This window comes from Scophthalmus maximus, chromosome 1 (genome assembly GCF_022379125.1).
Source record: "Scophthalmus maximus strain ysfricsl-2021 chromosome 1, ASM2237912v1, whole genome shotgun sequence".
Classification (NCBI taxonomy): Eukaryota; Metazoa; Chordata; class Actinopteri; order Pleuronectiformes; family Scophthalmidae; genus Scophthalmus; species Scophthalmus maximus.
In genome coordinates, this window is record NC_061515.1 from 8,578,203 (window position 1) to 8,595,373 (window position 17,171).

The window sequence follows — 17,171 nt, forward strand, 5'->3', positions numbered from 1 at the left end:
TGCGGTGTTTAATCTGTGTCCATGAAGCTGAAAAAGGTGGCGTCACATTGTCATGTTTGCATTAGAAAGATAAATACCTCGGAGCAAAACTAAACCTACTCTCTGTTTTTTCTTATTTTGGTTTCAGAAGTGGAATGGTTCCAAAGGCTCTTAGTTAAGTGACAGTGAAATACTATACTCAGCGCCGTGTTGCATCTCTCTGAGGCTTTCCTCTCCTCATCTCAGCAGATGCTGTTTAAAGTGTTTTAAAGCCTGAAAGGATCGAACAAATGAGGAAAGGTGGAAGAGAAGTTTTTTTTGTGTTGGTTTTTTTTACTCTGGGATAAGGAGAAGTTTTGATTTCGACTGGAATGGCTGAAGAAGTTTCCCTCGACCTAACATAAAGTGTATGTGAGGACATACAGTGCGGCTTTCTGTCATACGAGGGACAGATGACATTTAGAAAAATGACATTGAAGGGAGAAGCGGTGGAGGAGAGAAAGAGACGGAGATATTTACTCCGTCTTAACAGCGAGAGGCAACTGAAAAAGCTCTTGGTTGTAGACATATGCAGTAGGTTGTAGATCATCCAAGGGAGGGTCCTGTGTGGCCTGTCAACACTGGACAAATGCCGTATTTACACACTGATCAGTGTTGGAGGTGTGAGACCAACAGTTCTACTGACGTCAGGCGTAAGCCACAAACAAATAGGAGTTGCACTTCACTTACTTGAAACTCAAGCTGTCCAAGAACTTCACATGGGACCAAGAATCTAGAAAGCAAAGAGTTTAATTCCACATTCATTTCACATTTCAGTTTTTACAAGGTGATTTACCTGTCATTGGGAGGACGATGCCTGTGAATGAGCTGTGAAATGTTTGTGGACCTTGAGGGAACTTTGAGAAGACTTCTCATTTTAGAAAATATGCCTGTTTAGCTGATGGAACCACAATTAAGTCCTAGTTGTTTTGTTCAACCTATAAAACATCTAGTTTCCTAAGTGACATCTTCAAATAACTCATTTCGCCTGACCTACAGTTCAAAACTCAAAGATTAGTTGACCATCAGAATAGCTCGTCATTACTTCTCTGTTGATCGAAGGATTATTTATTAACGCTGAGCGTCATTAGAGTTCAGTGTCGGACTCAGCCCGACAGGATATATTACTGTGCAGCACCGGTGCTTCAACTTTATACTGTAGTTAGCTCCTGTAACATTCCGGAGCAGTACAGACGATAAATAATGGAGCAACAGACGCGCCTTGCATGACCACATACCTTGAATATTTAATTATTAGGGCCTTTTAACGCAAAAAAAAAATGCTTTTAACGCAACTTTCAAGAGAAAATGTTCAAATGTCAAAACATTTACTGTCAGAATTCGGACCCATGATGGACTTGCAGCCGACTAGAATTTTTAAGATTTTAGACTTAAACGCCAGTTTTGCTCTGACTCAAGACTTCATTCATCCAATGAGTAGAAACAGCTCTGGTTGGAGCTCGTCTGCGCTGTGTCTTCCTGTTCTCTGTGACACCCATTCAATAGTGCACAGGGTTTTTTTTATGGAACTGTAATGTATACATAAAGAGTTCATCAAGACAAAAATTTGGAATACAATTATTGCACATTATCTGCATGCTGGAACAGAGCTGCCGAGCTTGAATACATATTTGCTGTACTGTATGAAGCGATAATCCTGTCGGGAACAACTGTCCTTTGATCAAGTCTTCACGCAAGCAGGACGACCAGACGACATTCAAATCCACCTCTTCCTGTCCGTGCGCTGGTTCCCCCAGGCGATTCCCTGTGTCATGTATGCAAGAGATGAGATAACTTAGCCTCAAAGTCACTCCACGCCTTGGCAAGAAAATGGCAGATAAGTTCTGGTATAACGTGAGTCATAACGTGAGTTATACCAGATGTGACACCATCTGTAAAGACCGTCCTCTGCCAAACGTACCTCTGATCTCGGAGCCGGCCCCGGTTCCTCTCCTGCTGCTCGTCCCTGGCCTGTCCCTGATCAACTCTGATCTATTTTGTACCCAGACTAACACACCTAGAACTGATCTAGACGATCTTTCTTGCCTCTGAGGGGATTATGGAGGAGCAGATTCATCACATTCACTCGGGCTCATCAGCTCTGCGGACATGCAAAGAAAGCATGTTCGCAGAGGTGAAAGCATCCTGGGTTTGGAGTATTTTCTTCATTTTTTAAAAACACCGTCACCACCTGGACACCGGAGGGCTGCTAACACGTGCTAGATTGTTTGTTTTTTTGTATCAGAAACAAGCGCTGAAGTTCATTTTAGCTAAATAATTAAGAGTTTGTGTGTCAAAGTTGTGGCCATTGCACCTTTGCTTTAACATACCTGTTCACGGTATTTTTGCCCTTGGTTTTCCTGCACAGACGCGGACACTGACTGTATTGATGCTGCAATATGAAGGAACAGCACACAGCATTATGCTCCGTGAGGGCTGCCACATATACCTTCTTAAAATTCATATTCATTGAGCGCACAATCAAAGAGCCATTCAGTGAGACGGTGAAGCATCCTCAAAGCATTTCCCCCAAGGCCACAAATTCTCCCATATGATATAAGCAGATTAGTTATGGAAATTCAGTGGGAGACTGCTTTGTGTCGTATGGCCCACAGAGGGATGCATTGACTTGAATTAACTGAAATTTCAGTGCACTTCATTGCGTTGTTCTGACCGATTTCCCGTGCTCAAGTGGATGAGACGAATGAGCATCTCTCGGTGCTGAACATTTGGCTTCTCAAACTATGAGTTGAGAGTCGATTTAAGTCCGCCTGACGAGGCTTGCAAGACATTTTCAATATACAAAAAGGAATATTTTCATCTAAGGTTGTGAACTGCAGACATTTTCGAAACCGCTCAATGATAACGGAGAGGTTAAAGCCGTTTGAACTTTTCTTATCTTCTCTTCCAGACAGCTGGAGCTGCACTCCCCTGACGCCAGGCACACTGTGGTGCTGCGCTGCCCCGACCAACCATCTGCCCTGTCCTGGTTCTCTGCCATGCACTCTGTCACATCCACACTGGCACAGGTCGGTCCTTTATTTGTTCGCTTTTTTCCGAATGACTCTTGTCATTAGTGTGACCATCGGAATTAGATATTTCAATGCCCCCCGGGATTCAGCTCCTGCAGAGCTGCTTTGAATTGAATGCTTCCTAAGCGATCCTCCATCCTTAAAACTGTCGTCCTACCACAGCGGGCACTGGCAGAGGTCATCCAGAACACAGCCAGGGTCGGGGTTGGCTGCAAAGAGATACGACACCTGGGATGGCTGTCAGGGAAGGTAGGAGTGTGTGTGTGTGTGTGCGCGCTTCTGTGTGTGTGTGTGTGTGTGTGTGTGTGTGTGTGTGTGTGTGTGTGTGTGTGTGTGTGTGTGTGTGTGTGTGTGTGTGTGTGTGTGTGTGTGTGTGTGTGTGTGTGTGTGTGTGTGTGTGTGTGTGTGTGTGTGTGTGTGTGTGTGTGTGTGTGTGAGACTGTGTGTGTGTGTGTGTGTGAGACTGTGTGTGTGTGTGTGTGTGAGACTGTGTGTGTGTGCGCGTTTGCTTGCACCCTATCTTGAACTTTACTCAAGCCCATTTGTACCTACAGCTCCACTCTCTCTTTCACATTCAGACACGCCTGTGTAAACACACACACACGCACACACACCCCTACTTGTCTTATTTAGTCCTCATGAATTTGAGAGCATTTCTTCCTTCATATGCAGTACAATACTGTTACTTAGCAACATATTCACATTTATTATTTTTATTATTATGTTAAAAGAGCCGACCCTTGACCCTTTAAATCCCACGGTATGATTGGCTGAGGCAGAACTTCAAAGAGCAGCTTAGGATTCCATTGCTGGGCTGCAGATAAGCTCTCATAATGAGAATAGTTATGGAGCATTGTAAAATGAAATACCGGGGTGTGTGTGTGTGCTTGAAGTTAAGAGATTAACTGTGTGTGTGTGTTTCTGAAGGGAAAGCGAGGGGTTTGCTCATTAGGGATAATGGGTGGGCGAGGGGGCACGGCGAAGCAAATGTATTGAGAGCGTACCTGCACCTGCACACCAGCCACCTTTATTTTTAGCTATTCCGAGAGACACAGAAAGAAAAACGGGACTGTATGAGAGAGAAAAAATAATGTTTGCGTACCCAGTCAGGGATTGAGTATACACACAGTCTTTTACATGTTAAACAGACACATAGTCCTCTCTTTGACACAGCATGTGTCCCATAAAGCAACTCACTGGCACACAACCATTGAGGACAATTTCCGTATCTGTGGTAAAACGGCACAGAGCAGGATCGAATCCTGCTGCATCAAATTCATTTAACTTGTGCTCGAGGCAAATTCAAATTGAAATTATTTCAGAATTTTTGTTTTTAAAGTGCTCTTCAAGTAAAAACCAGAACAGCTTCCCAAAGATCTGCTGATGTTATTATAAAAAAAGTACTGCTTGATGCTTGATACTCTGTTATCACTTTAAAGTTTTAACGTCAGACTCCATGTCTCATTATTTGTCTGTCTGTGCCGCAGACGGAGAGTGAGAAGCAGAGCTGGAGGCCGGTGCTGGTGGCAGTGACGGAGAAAGACCTGCTGCTCTACGACAGTCTACCCCGAGGCGCGGAGGCCTGGCAGGGTCCCGCACACGCGTATCCACTTTTAGCAACACGGTGGGTCGACCATCATATATGCAGACTCTCATCCCAAACACACCCTGTATGGTTGTATGATAAAAGATTTTTTTATAAATTTAAAGAAAAACATTTTAAATAAAGTCTATTGTGTTGCTACAGTAATTCATATTTTTGATTTATCATACTGTCAAAAGAAAATTCCACCCCCGATATTGCTACAATATCACATTTTTTAGCTACTTTCCGCTTCTTTGTGCAGCAAATGTTAGCATGCTGACATGGTCAGTATTACCTGCTGAACACGAGCATGTAAGCATTGTCGTTATGAGCATGTTGAGCATTGAAACTGTTCCCATTCTATATTCAAATTCATTTCACCTTGTCTGCTAAGGATTAAGGCTCACTGCTCTTTTTATTCATCTCTTTTTTAAATAATGATCAATATAACAACAGTGAAGAAAATGTCCTTTCTTATAAAAATGTTTTATCATAATAGTGATAAAAGACTCTCATTCCTTCTCCATACTGCATGACAGTGGTGTTGTGTTTCTATTCATTCAGCCTGGTCCACTCGGGTCCTGACCGGGGGTCCCCTCACTCTGGCACCGAGCTGTTCTTCGCCACGCGGACTGGCACACGACTCGGCATCGAGACTCACCTCTTCCGGGCTGAGACGACCAAGGACCTGTCCCTGTGGACCAGACACATAGTCAACGGATGTCACGCCGCCGCTGAGATGATCAGAGAAGTGTCCACGAGTGAGTGCCAGTACATTGCACATGGACATTCGCATTCGGTAACGCAGGCACCTTGTACAAACACACACACACTCGACAGCAACATGCCACTCAAATGCGTGGCTGTGGTAAGAGTGGAAGTGAGCTGTGCAGGTCACTGTGCTGGATTCACTGACGCTTTGTCAGTCGTGTTCCAGCGTGAATCCAGCGCATGAAGCGAAATGCAGCACAAACACAGACTCCCACATCCACTGAGATAGAGAAGGGTTTGTGATATAATTTGACAGCCATATGGACGATGTAGACAAAGCACTTGCTATTTATAGAAAGGAATGCTATGCTGGTGTGTGTGTGTGTGTGTGGCATTGGTTATCGGTCGTCCAGGGAATTCCAGCAGAATACCCCCCCCCCCCCCCCCCCCTCTTCTTTTTTCTCCTCTTTGCCTCTCTACATCTCTAAGCACAAAATGTCCTGGGAACTGCACTTCTCCCCCGAGTCCCCCGCCTCTCTCCATCTTTGATAACACCATGCCAAAAGCTTCACTTCAAACTCCACTTAGATGTGAAGCGGCACGTATCCAGCTGCCAATTCTGCACAACCTCAACGCTACACTTGTCGTCAGCTTTTAGTCGCCACCGAACCCCTTTGTCGAAACTCTCCCAAATCGCGTCTGCACCCACTGATCCAGGCGTAAGTGTGATTAGCAGAGCAAGGCGTCATTCACGTCAGCGGGGCATGATTTGTATTTGACACCCCAATGTGTGGGATAAAAATCCGATTGCGAATGTCACGGTAGTTTGCTGGGAAATGTGAACGTTAGAAGGACATCTTGTTTACTCCCATGACCGAACGCTGTCTAGACTGAATCACGCCGCTCAATATCGATGTGTTGCAGCTTAACAGTAGCAGTGGAATCCACAGATGAAGTTCCCCGGCTGCATAAATTGACATTTTGGCCACTTGGTGACAATGGAAAAAGATGTGAACCCAACACTGACAGATTATCTCCTTCTTACCAAGTTTATATTACAACAGAGTCATGGTTGATTGAAACAAGCCAACATGGGTTCCGCCGTCATTTTTTCCAGAAGTCTCAGTTTCTGTCAATCCAGACTAAAATGCAACCACAAGTCTACATTTAGGGGCTTGCCAATTCATTTGGCACACGTATTTCCCACAGGGGTCAATGTGGATAAGTGAAACTCATTAGGACGCCGGGCGGAAAACAGATTTTTGAAACTAAAACCTATAAGTGTGGATGTGGCCTTAATGTCAGGGGGTTTACCAGACATCCAAGTCAAACTGACGGTAGTGCGTAAAGCCAGCTGATCTACCGATTCACCCTGTAGAAACCACAAACATATAGTCTTAAATGGATCCCACAACTTTTCTGAAACAGATTGATGTCGGCACTAAGCCCTCAGTTTCTTTCTGTGGAAGCTGGGGAGTAATTTACTCTTCCCTGAGAGGGAGTGTGAACTCACACAGCGGTTTTTCAGCAGTTGCCTCTCGATTAGACCTCGATGGCCCTTTCATTTGTGAAACACTCTGATAAATCGTTGCAGTGGTTCATTCACCGTCAAGGCTCATGATAAAGATTTGCTCCGAAGACAGATTAACTCTCAATCACTCACTGGGCAGCAGGCCGTTCTTAGAGGGGTTTTTTTTAAACGGGACATTCAATTATTCGGATCTGAAGTCAAATTTCACCAGCACCCTTCCCGCTGGATTATTATGCCCAAGGTGACTTTTCAGAAGTTATATTGACATTTTGAGTATTTAGCGGGAGAAGGTGAATCGTGTGGTCACAGCATCGAGGGTTTAAAACCCACATGCCTGTCGCTGTGCGTTGCACTTCGCCGTCTTGATAAACGTAACAAAAATCAATCGTTTGATCCTCGGCAGTGATCCACGAGACGGACTGGAAATAAGGAGATTTTGTAAAACATTTAAAACATTGTCAGAAAATATTAAAAAAAGGGCTGTTCTGGAGCTCGCGATCCTTTCACATGCTCCTCTTCATCGGGAGTTCTCATGTTGCTAAACTCCCTTTTCAAAGTGCTAGTTATGTACCTCTATTACAGCAGAAAATGAGCCGCTGCTAATTAGCAATCAAACGTATTAGACACGCCATTGAAGCAGTATTTGTAACAGTGACATTGTTTTGTTTTTTAAAAAAATTGAATCTGCACTCGTCAGCTTATCCGCTTTCTTGCCCAGCGTTATGTTAAAAGATCGACACCACCGGATCGCTATGCTAAGTAAATATGCATCAATAAAATCAAAATATTTTTTTCATCCATTGTCAAGATTGAATTTTGGACCACAGAATACAATCTCCACCTCTTTAAACCTCTGCAGATGTTTTTTCGTGTTAAAAAGGGAGTTGTGTTTTTTCTCCTGTTGGGTTTCTCTGTAATAATGTGAGGTCTCGACCTCACTATGTAAAGTGCCCTGAGATAATGGTATGCCGTGATTTGCCACTATACGAATAAAGTTCCGCCCGTCCTTGTTTCTGGACTTCCACAGTCTTCCTGTTAATGCCGTTGTGGCAGGTGGCAGCTGTAGAGTCTTGGTCTTAGAGGTCGATCGGGTCTCCTTGATGAACAGGTAAACAGCTTAATGACTCGGAGCACTTCAAAAAAAGCAATTTCACCTCGGTGCTTGAGGAAATTTAACCTATTAACCTGCTGTGACACTTGAAGTCGAGCGCTGTGGGATTCAGTTTCAAACAATGAAGTGCTTTGCCCGCTGCTAATATAATTGACCAGTTTAAAACAAAAACGCGACTGTGAAAACCAAGTTTCTGTCCTGTGATAACCTTTTAGCATTGCCACTTGTTGTTATGGCAACGGAGTTAGTTTCTCCCTCCGCTCCCACTGTCTCTCTCATGTCCCGTTTCGTTCATTCAGGCCCTCTCCGTCCCTCAGTGTTGTCACTGATCGGCCCTCATACCCCCCTTCTGTCTCTTCCACTCACCGTCAGGCAGAAAGAAAGGCTTTTGTTGCAGCTTCAAAAGCCCCTTTCTCTCTCTGTGTGTGTGTGTGTGTGTCTGTGTGTGTCTGTGTGTGTGTGTGTGTGTGTGTGTGTCTGTGTGTGTGTGTGTGTGTCTGTGTGTGTGTGTGTGTGTGTGTGTCTGTGTGTGTGTGTCTGTGTGTGTGTGTGTGTGTGTGTGTGTGTGTGTCTGTGTGTCTGTGTGTGTGTGTGTGTGTGTGTGTGTGTGTGTGTGTGTGTGTGTGTGTGTGTGTGTGTGTGTGTGTGTGTGTGTGTGTGTGTGTGTGTGTGTGTGTGTGTGTGTGTGTGTGTGTGTGTGTGTGTGTGTATTCTGGTGGGAAACCCCGCCTGGCCCAGAGATCAAGGCTCTCAGGTAGAAGGGTAGAGTTTCGGGTCTAATTTTCACTCCTGTACACGACAAAGACCCCACACTCTTTGCCCCGTTCGCAACTGTAATGCCATCAGGGAGTCGTTTGTCCGGCCACATTGTTTGTACATCATCACAATATTACACATTACGAGACTCATTTTTCATCATGAATGGGACTTTTCTTCAGGCTTCTGAGGATATTACGCCGTACAGAAGACATTTCTAGCGGAACAGGACTCAGTTGTGGTTGGGCAAGGGGAAATGGGGGCTCTGCTGGACTGGTTCTAACTATTCAGATTCTGCTGGGAGGACTAAAACCCACTTGACATTGATTTCAGCCAATCAATAATACACAAAAAATGTAGCACACAAACAGGAGGAAGAGGTGCAACGGCAAACAGTTTGTTCCTCCTATCACCTGCATGAATTCTAATTGGATGTTGGTAGTCAGGTGGTAGCCTGGCGGCTGATGGTGAAGCATGAAACACTTCATCGCTGTGCCTGAACTGAACCTAAAGCTCCATTTATAATTTTTGTGAGGTTGCCCCCCCCCACCCCCATTGGCATTCTTGATTAAACTGCCTTTTTATTTTACAAGTGTGCCTGCCTGCAATTTGGACTTGGACTTTGTAAACTTCCCTATTCAAGTGCTAATTACCGAACAGCAGTCGGAACTTTTACAGCACCGGCTGCTGATTGGTAGTCAAACTACTTAGACATACCTCCGTGGCCTTGTTATTTTTCTGTGAGAACTCTTTTGTGAAACACAATGTGATGCCCAAAAAAAAAAAAAAAATCGAATCACAATGTCGCACAGTACAGCCGATCCATTCATGCCACTCTGTAGGTGAATTAAAGTCCCAAGAATAATTTGTGAATTGTGTGTTTCATAATCGCCTTTTGATAGAAAGCCGAGCGAGGAAGGGGATTTAGGTTTGTATAGGGCGATTAGCGTGTTTTGACTGACAGGGTAGACGGCGAAACAGCCTGTTGATAGTCAGATAAAAAAAGACTGAAGCAGGCCCATACACACAGAAACACACCCACACACACACACACACACACACTTGAAAACACACATAGAGAGAGACGCCCCACTCTCGTATACATCTCCATTTGTCTTTCACGTATTGTACCTGCAGAATGGAAAATGCATTAACTTTCCCTGCCAGCAAAGAAGCATTACACACACTCTTACTGTCATATGTGCACACATTCAACACTCTCCTCTTCATACATTACACACATTACACACGTTACACACACACACACACACACACACACACACACACACACACACACACACACCCTGCTCAGGCTGTCGGCAAACAATGGAAACAACTACCTGCACGTTCACTGCCTTTTTGTCTCACACACACTCTTGCTGGTAGATCAGATGTCGCCAAGAGAGAGGAGATCATGCTTTGAATGAAGTTCTCAGCCTGTCGGCCTTCATGTCTGCCGGAGGGCACTCTGCCGTCATTGCATTGAAAAAAAAAATACTGAGTGTGTGGAGGAGAAACAAGTTCTTCGCTAAAGCAAAGGAAAGTGATGCGCAAAGTGGGAGAGCAGATAAAGATAGTCCATTCAGCTTTCAGCAAGACGCATGCTGTGAAGAGAGAGCGGGACATGCAGTGCTCAGAAATGTGGTGGAACAGATGAATTACTCTCTGCTTTCAGGGGGATGGTCTCATCATGAAGAGAAGAGTCTGTCACTGAAACTCCTTTGTGTTATCTACAGTATGTGAAGAGATGTGGCACACTGATAACTAATGTATTAATAGCATGTCAGCAGCCGCATTTATGATGGAACACTATTGTCAACAAATTGGTACAACATGTTCTACAGCACTGGGTTACGCTTTCCTACAGTTTATTATGTATATACAGTTTATTATGTATATACCCATGTGTGTGTGTGTGTGTGTGTGTGTGTGTGTGGAGCTGTCCCATTCATTTTTAGGTTTTGGAAACAAACAGTATCAATGGCATTCATATTTTCTATATTTATAAAATAGAAAATTAAAATACTTTAATCATACTGAATCGCCCTGCCCTGCAGTGAGGCCATTAGTCAAGATCAAATGTACAGTACATCCCTCTAAATGTAAAGATGAGATGAGAATTCCCAAGGACATGGATGACATGCAGTTTTGAAGTCTATGATATGCATTTGAAATGGCACTGCTATCTCACATACGTGCTAAATCAATCACGTGTCAACGTAATTATCTATGCACTTCAACAAGGGTTCACATTTCAACTGTATCTAATTCCTGTCATAGTGTTAATGCAGGGAAAGGTGGATTATAACTTGTCAACTATCTTATTTGTGATCAAACTTGATAAGTATCATCTTTGTCTATCATCAGGTTGTCTGTACCGGGGTCGGGAGTGCAGGCTGGTGATTCACTACGAACAGGGCTTCTCTGTGCTGGCTGACCCCAAACTGGCAGACGGGGAGAACGGGGAGGAGGGAGCAGCTCACACTCCCAGCCGGCCCACAGTGCTCCTCTCCTACCCCTACGAAAAATTAAAGATGTCCTCGGATGACGGAGTTCGCATGCTGTCCCTTGACTTTGGAGGGAAGGAGGGGGAGATTGTGAGTGTTTTTTATTTTACTCTTTTTTCATTTACAGAGCTTTATTATGTGTGAAATGATGTTGAGATATTTTTGTTTCAGCGACAACTTAGTTTAATATAAGAAATTTGTGTCGTTGAAATCATGTACATTCACCTGTTTGCCAGTTTTGCCAGTTTTTGCCGCAGCAGTGCCAGAATGCAGTTTGACGTTTTGCAAATCTGGCACAGGACTGACCTGTAATTTGTTTGAATTCATTTTCCTGGCACAGTTCAAAGAAATAGTAATAGCCCTTGTGTTTTCATTTTAAGTTTATCTGAGAAAAATACAAAATAAAATGATTTTTCTTTCGGCTTTTACAAATATATCATGAACTGCACTTTGTAAGTTTTGTTTTAAAAGTTATAATGATTGGTTAAAAAAAAAATACAGTATTGAGTTTACTTGGCCGTGGTCATGTACAACTCACAGTAAATAAGACGTTCATATCCGCTCTCTGGGGGTTGAGAAGGTCCTCTGGGAAATGAAGCGAAACTGGAGTACAAGTGTAGGGAGGCAGGCGGAGGGAGAGCGCTACAGCAGAAAGTAGATTACAGCACTTCGTCACAAAACAACTCGTGTAACAAAAGGAACTTTCCACAAACACGTCCTCACGAGCGTCCAAGAGTTCTTTAAAACGGAACCCGTCACTTACAGTGAGATTTTGAATCCTCTTGCAGCTCACTGTGTTGAAGTCCGGGGGGCTTGTGCTTCAGGTTCCACACTTAAAGTAATCAGGAGCAATTCAAATGTGTGAACAACCAGGCAACAAAAATCATTTCTGTTTTCAAGCTTCACTCTTTAGGCCTCTTGTATCTTCTTTTCTTTTTGATAATGCGGATATGAATATTAATATGGGCGACAGGAGAATGAACTCGAGTCGCTCTTTTGTTGCCCTCCCCTGGTACTAATACAAACTGTTTCTACACAGCAAAACAACATTGATGTTTCATCATTCATGAAGCCACAGCACTGTGATTTACTATATACTGGAAAGCAGAGTGAAAACTAAAATATTTATTCTCGAGGCTTAAGGGGATTTAGAAACTGGAAACTGAGGCGTTTTGTGTCGACGCCGTCGCCTGTGTGCACGACAGTCCGCACACAGCTCTGTTTCAAATCTCTCTCAGATTCATCCATTCATGTCTGACTGCTCAGTTTACGCTGAAGGCAAATACGCAAAGACGTGTGAGCTTTGATTCAAAAGCCTCTGTTGGCCTTCTTCTCAGAACACATTTTGGAGTCTGTGACGTTTCCCAATCCCAGCACAGTCGCGGATGAGGCTTTATAAAAAAAAAAAAAAGCCAAGGTATTTGGCCATCGTCGATGGCACTGGTTCATTAGCTTAACACATTGAAGTCGATGCAGCTCAGCTCATCTCAACTTTACACACAACGGATCGGGCCGATGGGCTCGGCAGACCACACGAAGGAAAGAAATACACACAAAAAAAGGAGAGGAGCAGGAAAAATCTCAGTCATGATAATAATAATAACATTGATAGTAAAGGCACATGGTCACAGAAACACACATATGGACAACACACGCCTACAAAGACTAAAGGAAATGACCTCCGACCCCAGTGTTAAAATAGACTGACTTTACACTAGTTCATGTTGAATGGAGAAGTTAATTCTCCCTACAGGCCTGAGAACAGGATATGAGTCATAATACTGTTGAAATCACCCGCTGTTGATTCAAGCTATGAACAGAGCTTTGTTCACTGTGTGCGTGCGTGCGTGCGTGCGTGCGTGCGTGTGCAGTGCTTAGTTACAGATCAGACCGTCTAATCCTTGCCTCATGGGCAACTATTGATTGTAGAGTTAGTTTTGAATATATATTTGAATGTTTTACGTGCTTTACAAACTCTCTTTTCTCTCTCTCTTCTCTGTCTCCGTCCTGCTTTGCATCATTCTCCTCCATCAACTTTTTGAATTCTGTTGTTCCCCTCTCCTCGCAGCAACTGGACCTCCACTCTTGTCCGAAGCCCATCGTCTTCATCCTCCACTCCTTCCTGTCCGCTAAGATCTCCCGCCTGGGTCTGGTGGCCTGACAGCCTCTCTAAAGGGACATTTTCACCCTCCTTTTGAAAAACGTCCACCTTGTTCCTCCACCTGTCTGCATCCCGCATGCAGCGCACAATGTTAAACTCCTACAGTCGGGGGCCCAAGCTGAGCGAATGTAGCTTATTTCTGGGAAATTTTTTTCTTGGGTCCCCAACTCTGAAATTGAAGAAACACTGGAGAAGCCAATCCAGATTGGTTTTGCATTACTTTCTTTTTTTTTTCTTGTCTTTTTTGACAAACCCTCCCTTTAAGGGCTGCAAGGGCTTGCGTGTTGACTGAAGAACCACAGGAGAAAAAGATGATACCCAGACAGACGGAGAAGATTGGGCATTACTGTCACGTCCGGGATCGGAAGGACTGGACAAGTGCAGCGGGGAGTTGACACGAGTTCACTTTTAATTCAGTCACAATGTAATGGCAACCTGCCTTCCATTTACCATTCATATAATTTATTCACCATTAGCTCCGAAAGGACTTGAATTTCCCTTGTAATTTTTCCTCCACAAACACTTTGGAGAGACAGTTGTCGCGCATTTGTCTTTCTCAGCGTCCCCTGAGATGTCTTGTCTCAGGGGACGCGGTGTCAGTATTCATCATTGAAACCGGGGGCCACCATCGGCGGCACACTTTCCCTCAATGTGACAGCAGATCTGAATTCAAATGGTCTCAGTATTCTTCTAAAAGGCTGCCCGCGGTGACCATCTGGTGGCGCTTCTGTGTTTGACTGATTTGACAGCGATGTCAGCTCTAATGACTTCAAGTAATGAAAAAAATGGTTTCAGTTACTTGAGCTGTAATTTACTCGAATGTTCTATTTCTCCTTTGTCACATGTTAATTGTCCGTCCCATTTTATCACTCAAAAAACATGAGAAGCTCATATCCAACTGGTAATTAGGTTGAGAATAATGCTGCTACGGCGATTTGGTCCTCGACATTGAGGAACCAGGTGGCATTTAATTTTTTTTTCTGTACATGCAATTTCATTTTCCACAGAAAGACTACTATTACATATAAATGGAGGTTATATATAAGGATATATATATATATATATATATATATATATATATATATGATTCATTCATTCTTAATAGTGCTCATTAAATATAACACAGACACAACAGGGTAGCTACTGTATCAGTGTTCATTTTTAGCTTTAGAAACATCGGTCCAGAGTCGAAAAAGTCCAACACGCCACCCTGGTATTAACCTTCTCACCTAATCTAATCTCAGTAAGGAAGCTAATGTATCAACTGAAATCCTTCCAGTGACCTCTCTGAATGGCTGACCAACTCTGACAAACCACAGTCATGTTCTTCCCTCTTCCAGCAAATATCTGTCGTGAGCAATTGCAGTAAATCTTCAATATTCATTTTGTAAACTGAAACTGAATCAAATGGTGCCACAATCACTAAATGAAGTATTATTTATCTCTCATCACGGAAAGGTAGCCATCGTAGTAGTCTTCAATCCACATTTCGTCCTGCAGCATCCGATGTGGTTCATCATTTTATTTCTTCATTTTTAATTTTGTTTATGTTATGCAGCAGACCAGATCTGTATACTTCACTGTGTCTGACGTGGCCTGCTGCCAGGGCTTTTACCTGTGCCTTCAGATGACTGAGGAGAAAAAAGGAAAAAATTGTGAATTTTGGAAGATAATAATGGAGATTACAGGATTAAATGTGGAGTCGGAGCAACAGTGGGACTTCTATGATTGCTGCATTGGTTAGGGCTCAATCAGCCTCCTTCATCATAGCACACTTCCAGTGACCATTCACTCACACACACACACACACACACACACACACACACACCACACCCCACCCCACCCCACCACACCACACCACACCACACCACACACACACACACACACACACACACACACACACACACACACACACACACACACACACACACACACACACACACACACACACACACACACACACACACACACACACACACACACACACACACACACACACACACACACACACACACACACCACCACACCACACCACACCACACACACACTGTGAACAATGATCGACACATAATCCTACCACACTGTAGAAGAAACGCAATCAGTTCTGTTGATACTCAAAGATAGTGGCGGCATTGTAACACACGGAGAATCCTTCCTGACGACCTCAAGTGGAGGGAGAAGCGCTCTGAGCGACGGCTGCTTTGATGTGTAGAATACTCTGATGCCTTTGGCAGCTACTGTACTGTCACTCAGAATGATAAAGTTTAGTTTTGAACTCCGATTGTGCACATAAATCATGTATTTGACAAAAAGTGACACGATGAGTCTGTTTTTTTTTTATTGTCTTCAGTGGTGATTTATTCATTGCTCTTCAGCAGCAGATACGCAGCAACAGCAGCGGACGGGAACAAGCCCTGCGGGAAGAATTCCACTTTTACTCCAATCGTATTAAAATGTAAATGGCATCCACAATTTGTTTTTTAATGATACTGCTTCTAAGTTATTTTTATGTTATACGTAGGATATTAGACTATTCCCTTTTTTCCCCGTTCAGAACTGAACAACAAGTCGTCAAGCGAGCTGCAAGAAACATTAATTATCTGCCGTGCGACAAAAACAGGCAGTATTTTCATTTTGAGGAGAGTTTAGATGAAAGGTTGTGAACTAATTTACTGCTCGTTAGTGTCAGTTCAGATTGATTTGGATGTGTTTTATTGATCAGCTCAGAAAAGAAGCACTCATTTGTCTTAGCTGAAGAGCTTGAGAGTAATTGAGTCGTAGGCAGTGCTTACCACAATCGTAACTCTTGACATTGTTTTACTTGTCTCTTAGGTAATGAGCTGGCGTCCTCAGTCTCTCTTATAAACACACACACACACACACATGCGCACAGATGGAAGGAAACACCCCAACTCCTGACTGTATTCATGAGCTGACGTAGTTTACGTAGTAGTTTAAATTTCTTTGAAATTAGAAATATATTTATAATTTTAAATTGAGTTAAAACTAAATATCTGTGTAAAAGAAGCTACAATCAAGTCTACCCTCTGTGGCCCTTTAGCTCCGGTGTTCAGGTCTCCGGAGGGAATGTGACATGGCTGCAGCAAATCAATCATCACAGCTTCATGCACTCTTCCCATCACTCATTGTGTCCCAGATTATAGAATTAAAAAAAGCATTTGTGTATCCCAGACAGTTATGCTGTGAATGTTAATCGTTGCGGTGTATCCTGGGATGTGTGGGTCTGCGACTCTATGACACAAATACCCACACGTAACCTATGACGGGGAAGCACTGTGCCCTTCCTCCCTAACATACGGAAACACAGACAACCAGTCTCAGGGAAACGGAGGGTAAAAGAGATGTGGGGTGAGGAAGGGGTGTGTGCATGCGTGTGTGAGACAGTACCCCTGCATGCACCCCATCCCACTCACTCACTCATTTATTCACTCACTCACTCATCTTGTTAATCCGCGCAGAGAAGCACAGCGATGTGTAAATGTGTAATAAATGTATATTTGTGAGTATGGCCTGCTGTCGTGAAAATAGTGCCGGCGGGAGTTGAGGCGGTCGTCGTCTCTATGTTTAGTTTAAACACCACAGGAGCCGTTTGTCATTCCAAGATTATTTGATCAGCAGAGCAGGATTTCAAATTGGGGCCTCTTCTTGTCACAGGATACCAACTGATGAACACGGACCAGGGAGACAACGAAAGAGAGGGACCACTTACGCCAGCGATGACAAAGTAAAGAAAATCAT

General features: G+C 43.6%; 1 protein-coding gene across 1 annotated transcript in view; it reads left to right on the plus strand.

The window, feature by feature from the left end:
* Positions 1-15,240, plus strand: part of sntb1 (syntrophin, basic 1) — a 30,415-nt gene extending 15,175 nt beyond the window's left edge. Inside the window, exons 3-8 of the mRNA XM_035638928.2 lie at positions 2,930-3,047; positions 3,213-3,299; positions 4,538-4,674; positions 5,200-5,396; positions 11,112-11,341; positions 13,320-15,240. Of these exons, the coding sequence (XP_035494821.1) occupies positions 2,930-3,047; positions 3,213-3,299; positions 4,538-4,674; positions 5,200-5,396; positions 11,112-11,341; positions 13,320-13,412 (862 nt within the window). The 3' untranslated portion in view covers positions 13,413-15,240. The remainder of the gene's footprint in view (positions 1-2,929; positions 3,048-3,212; positions 3,300-4,537; positions 4,675-5,199; positions 5,397-11,111; positions 11,342-13,319) is intronic.
* Positions 15,241-17,171: the final 1,931 nt, after the last annotated feature.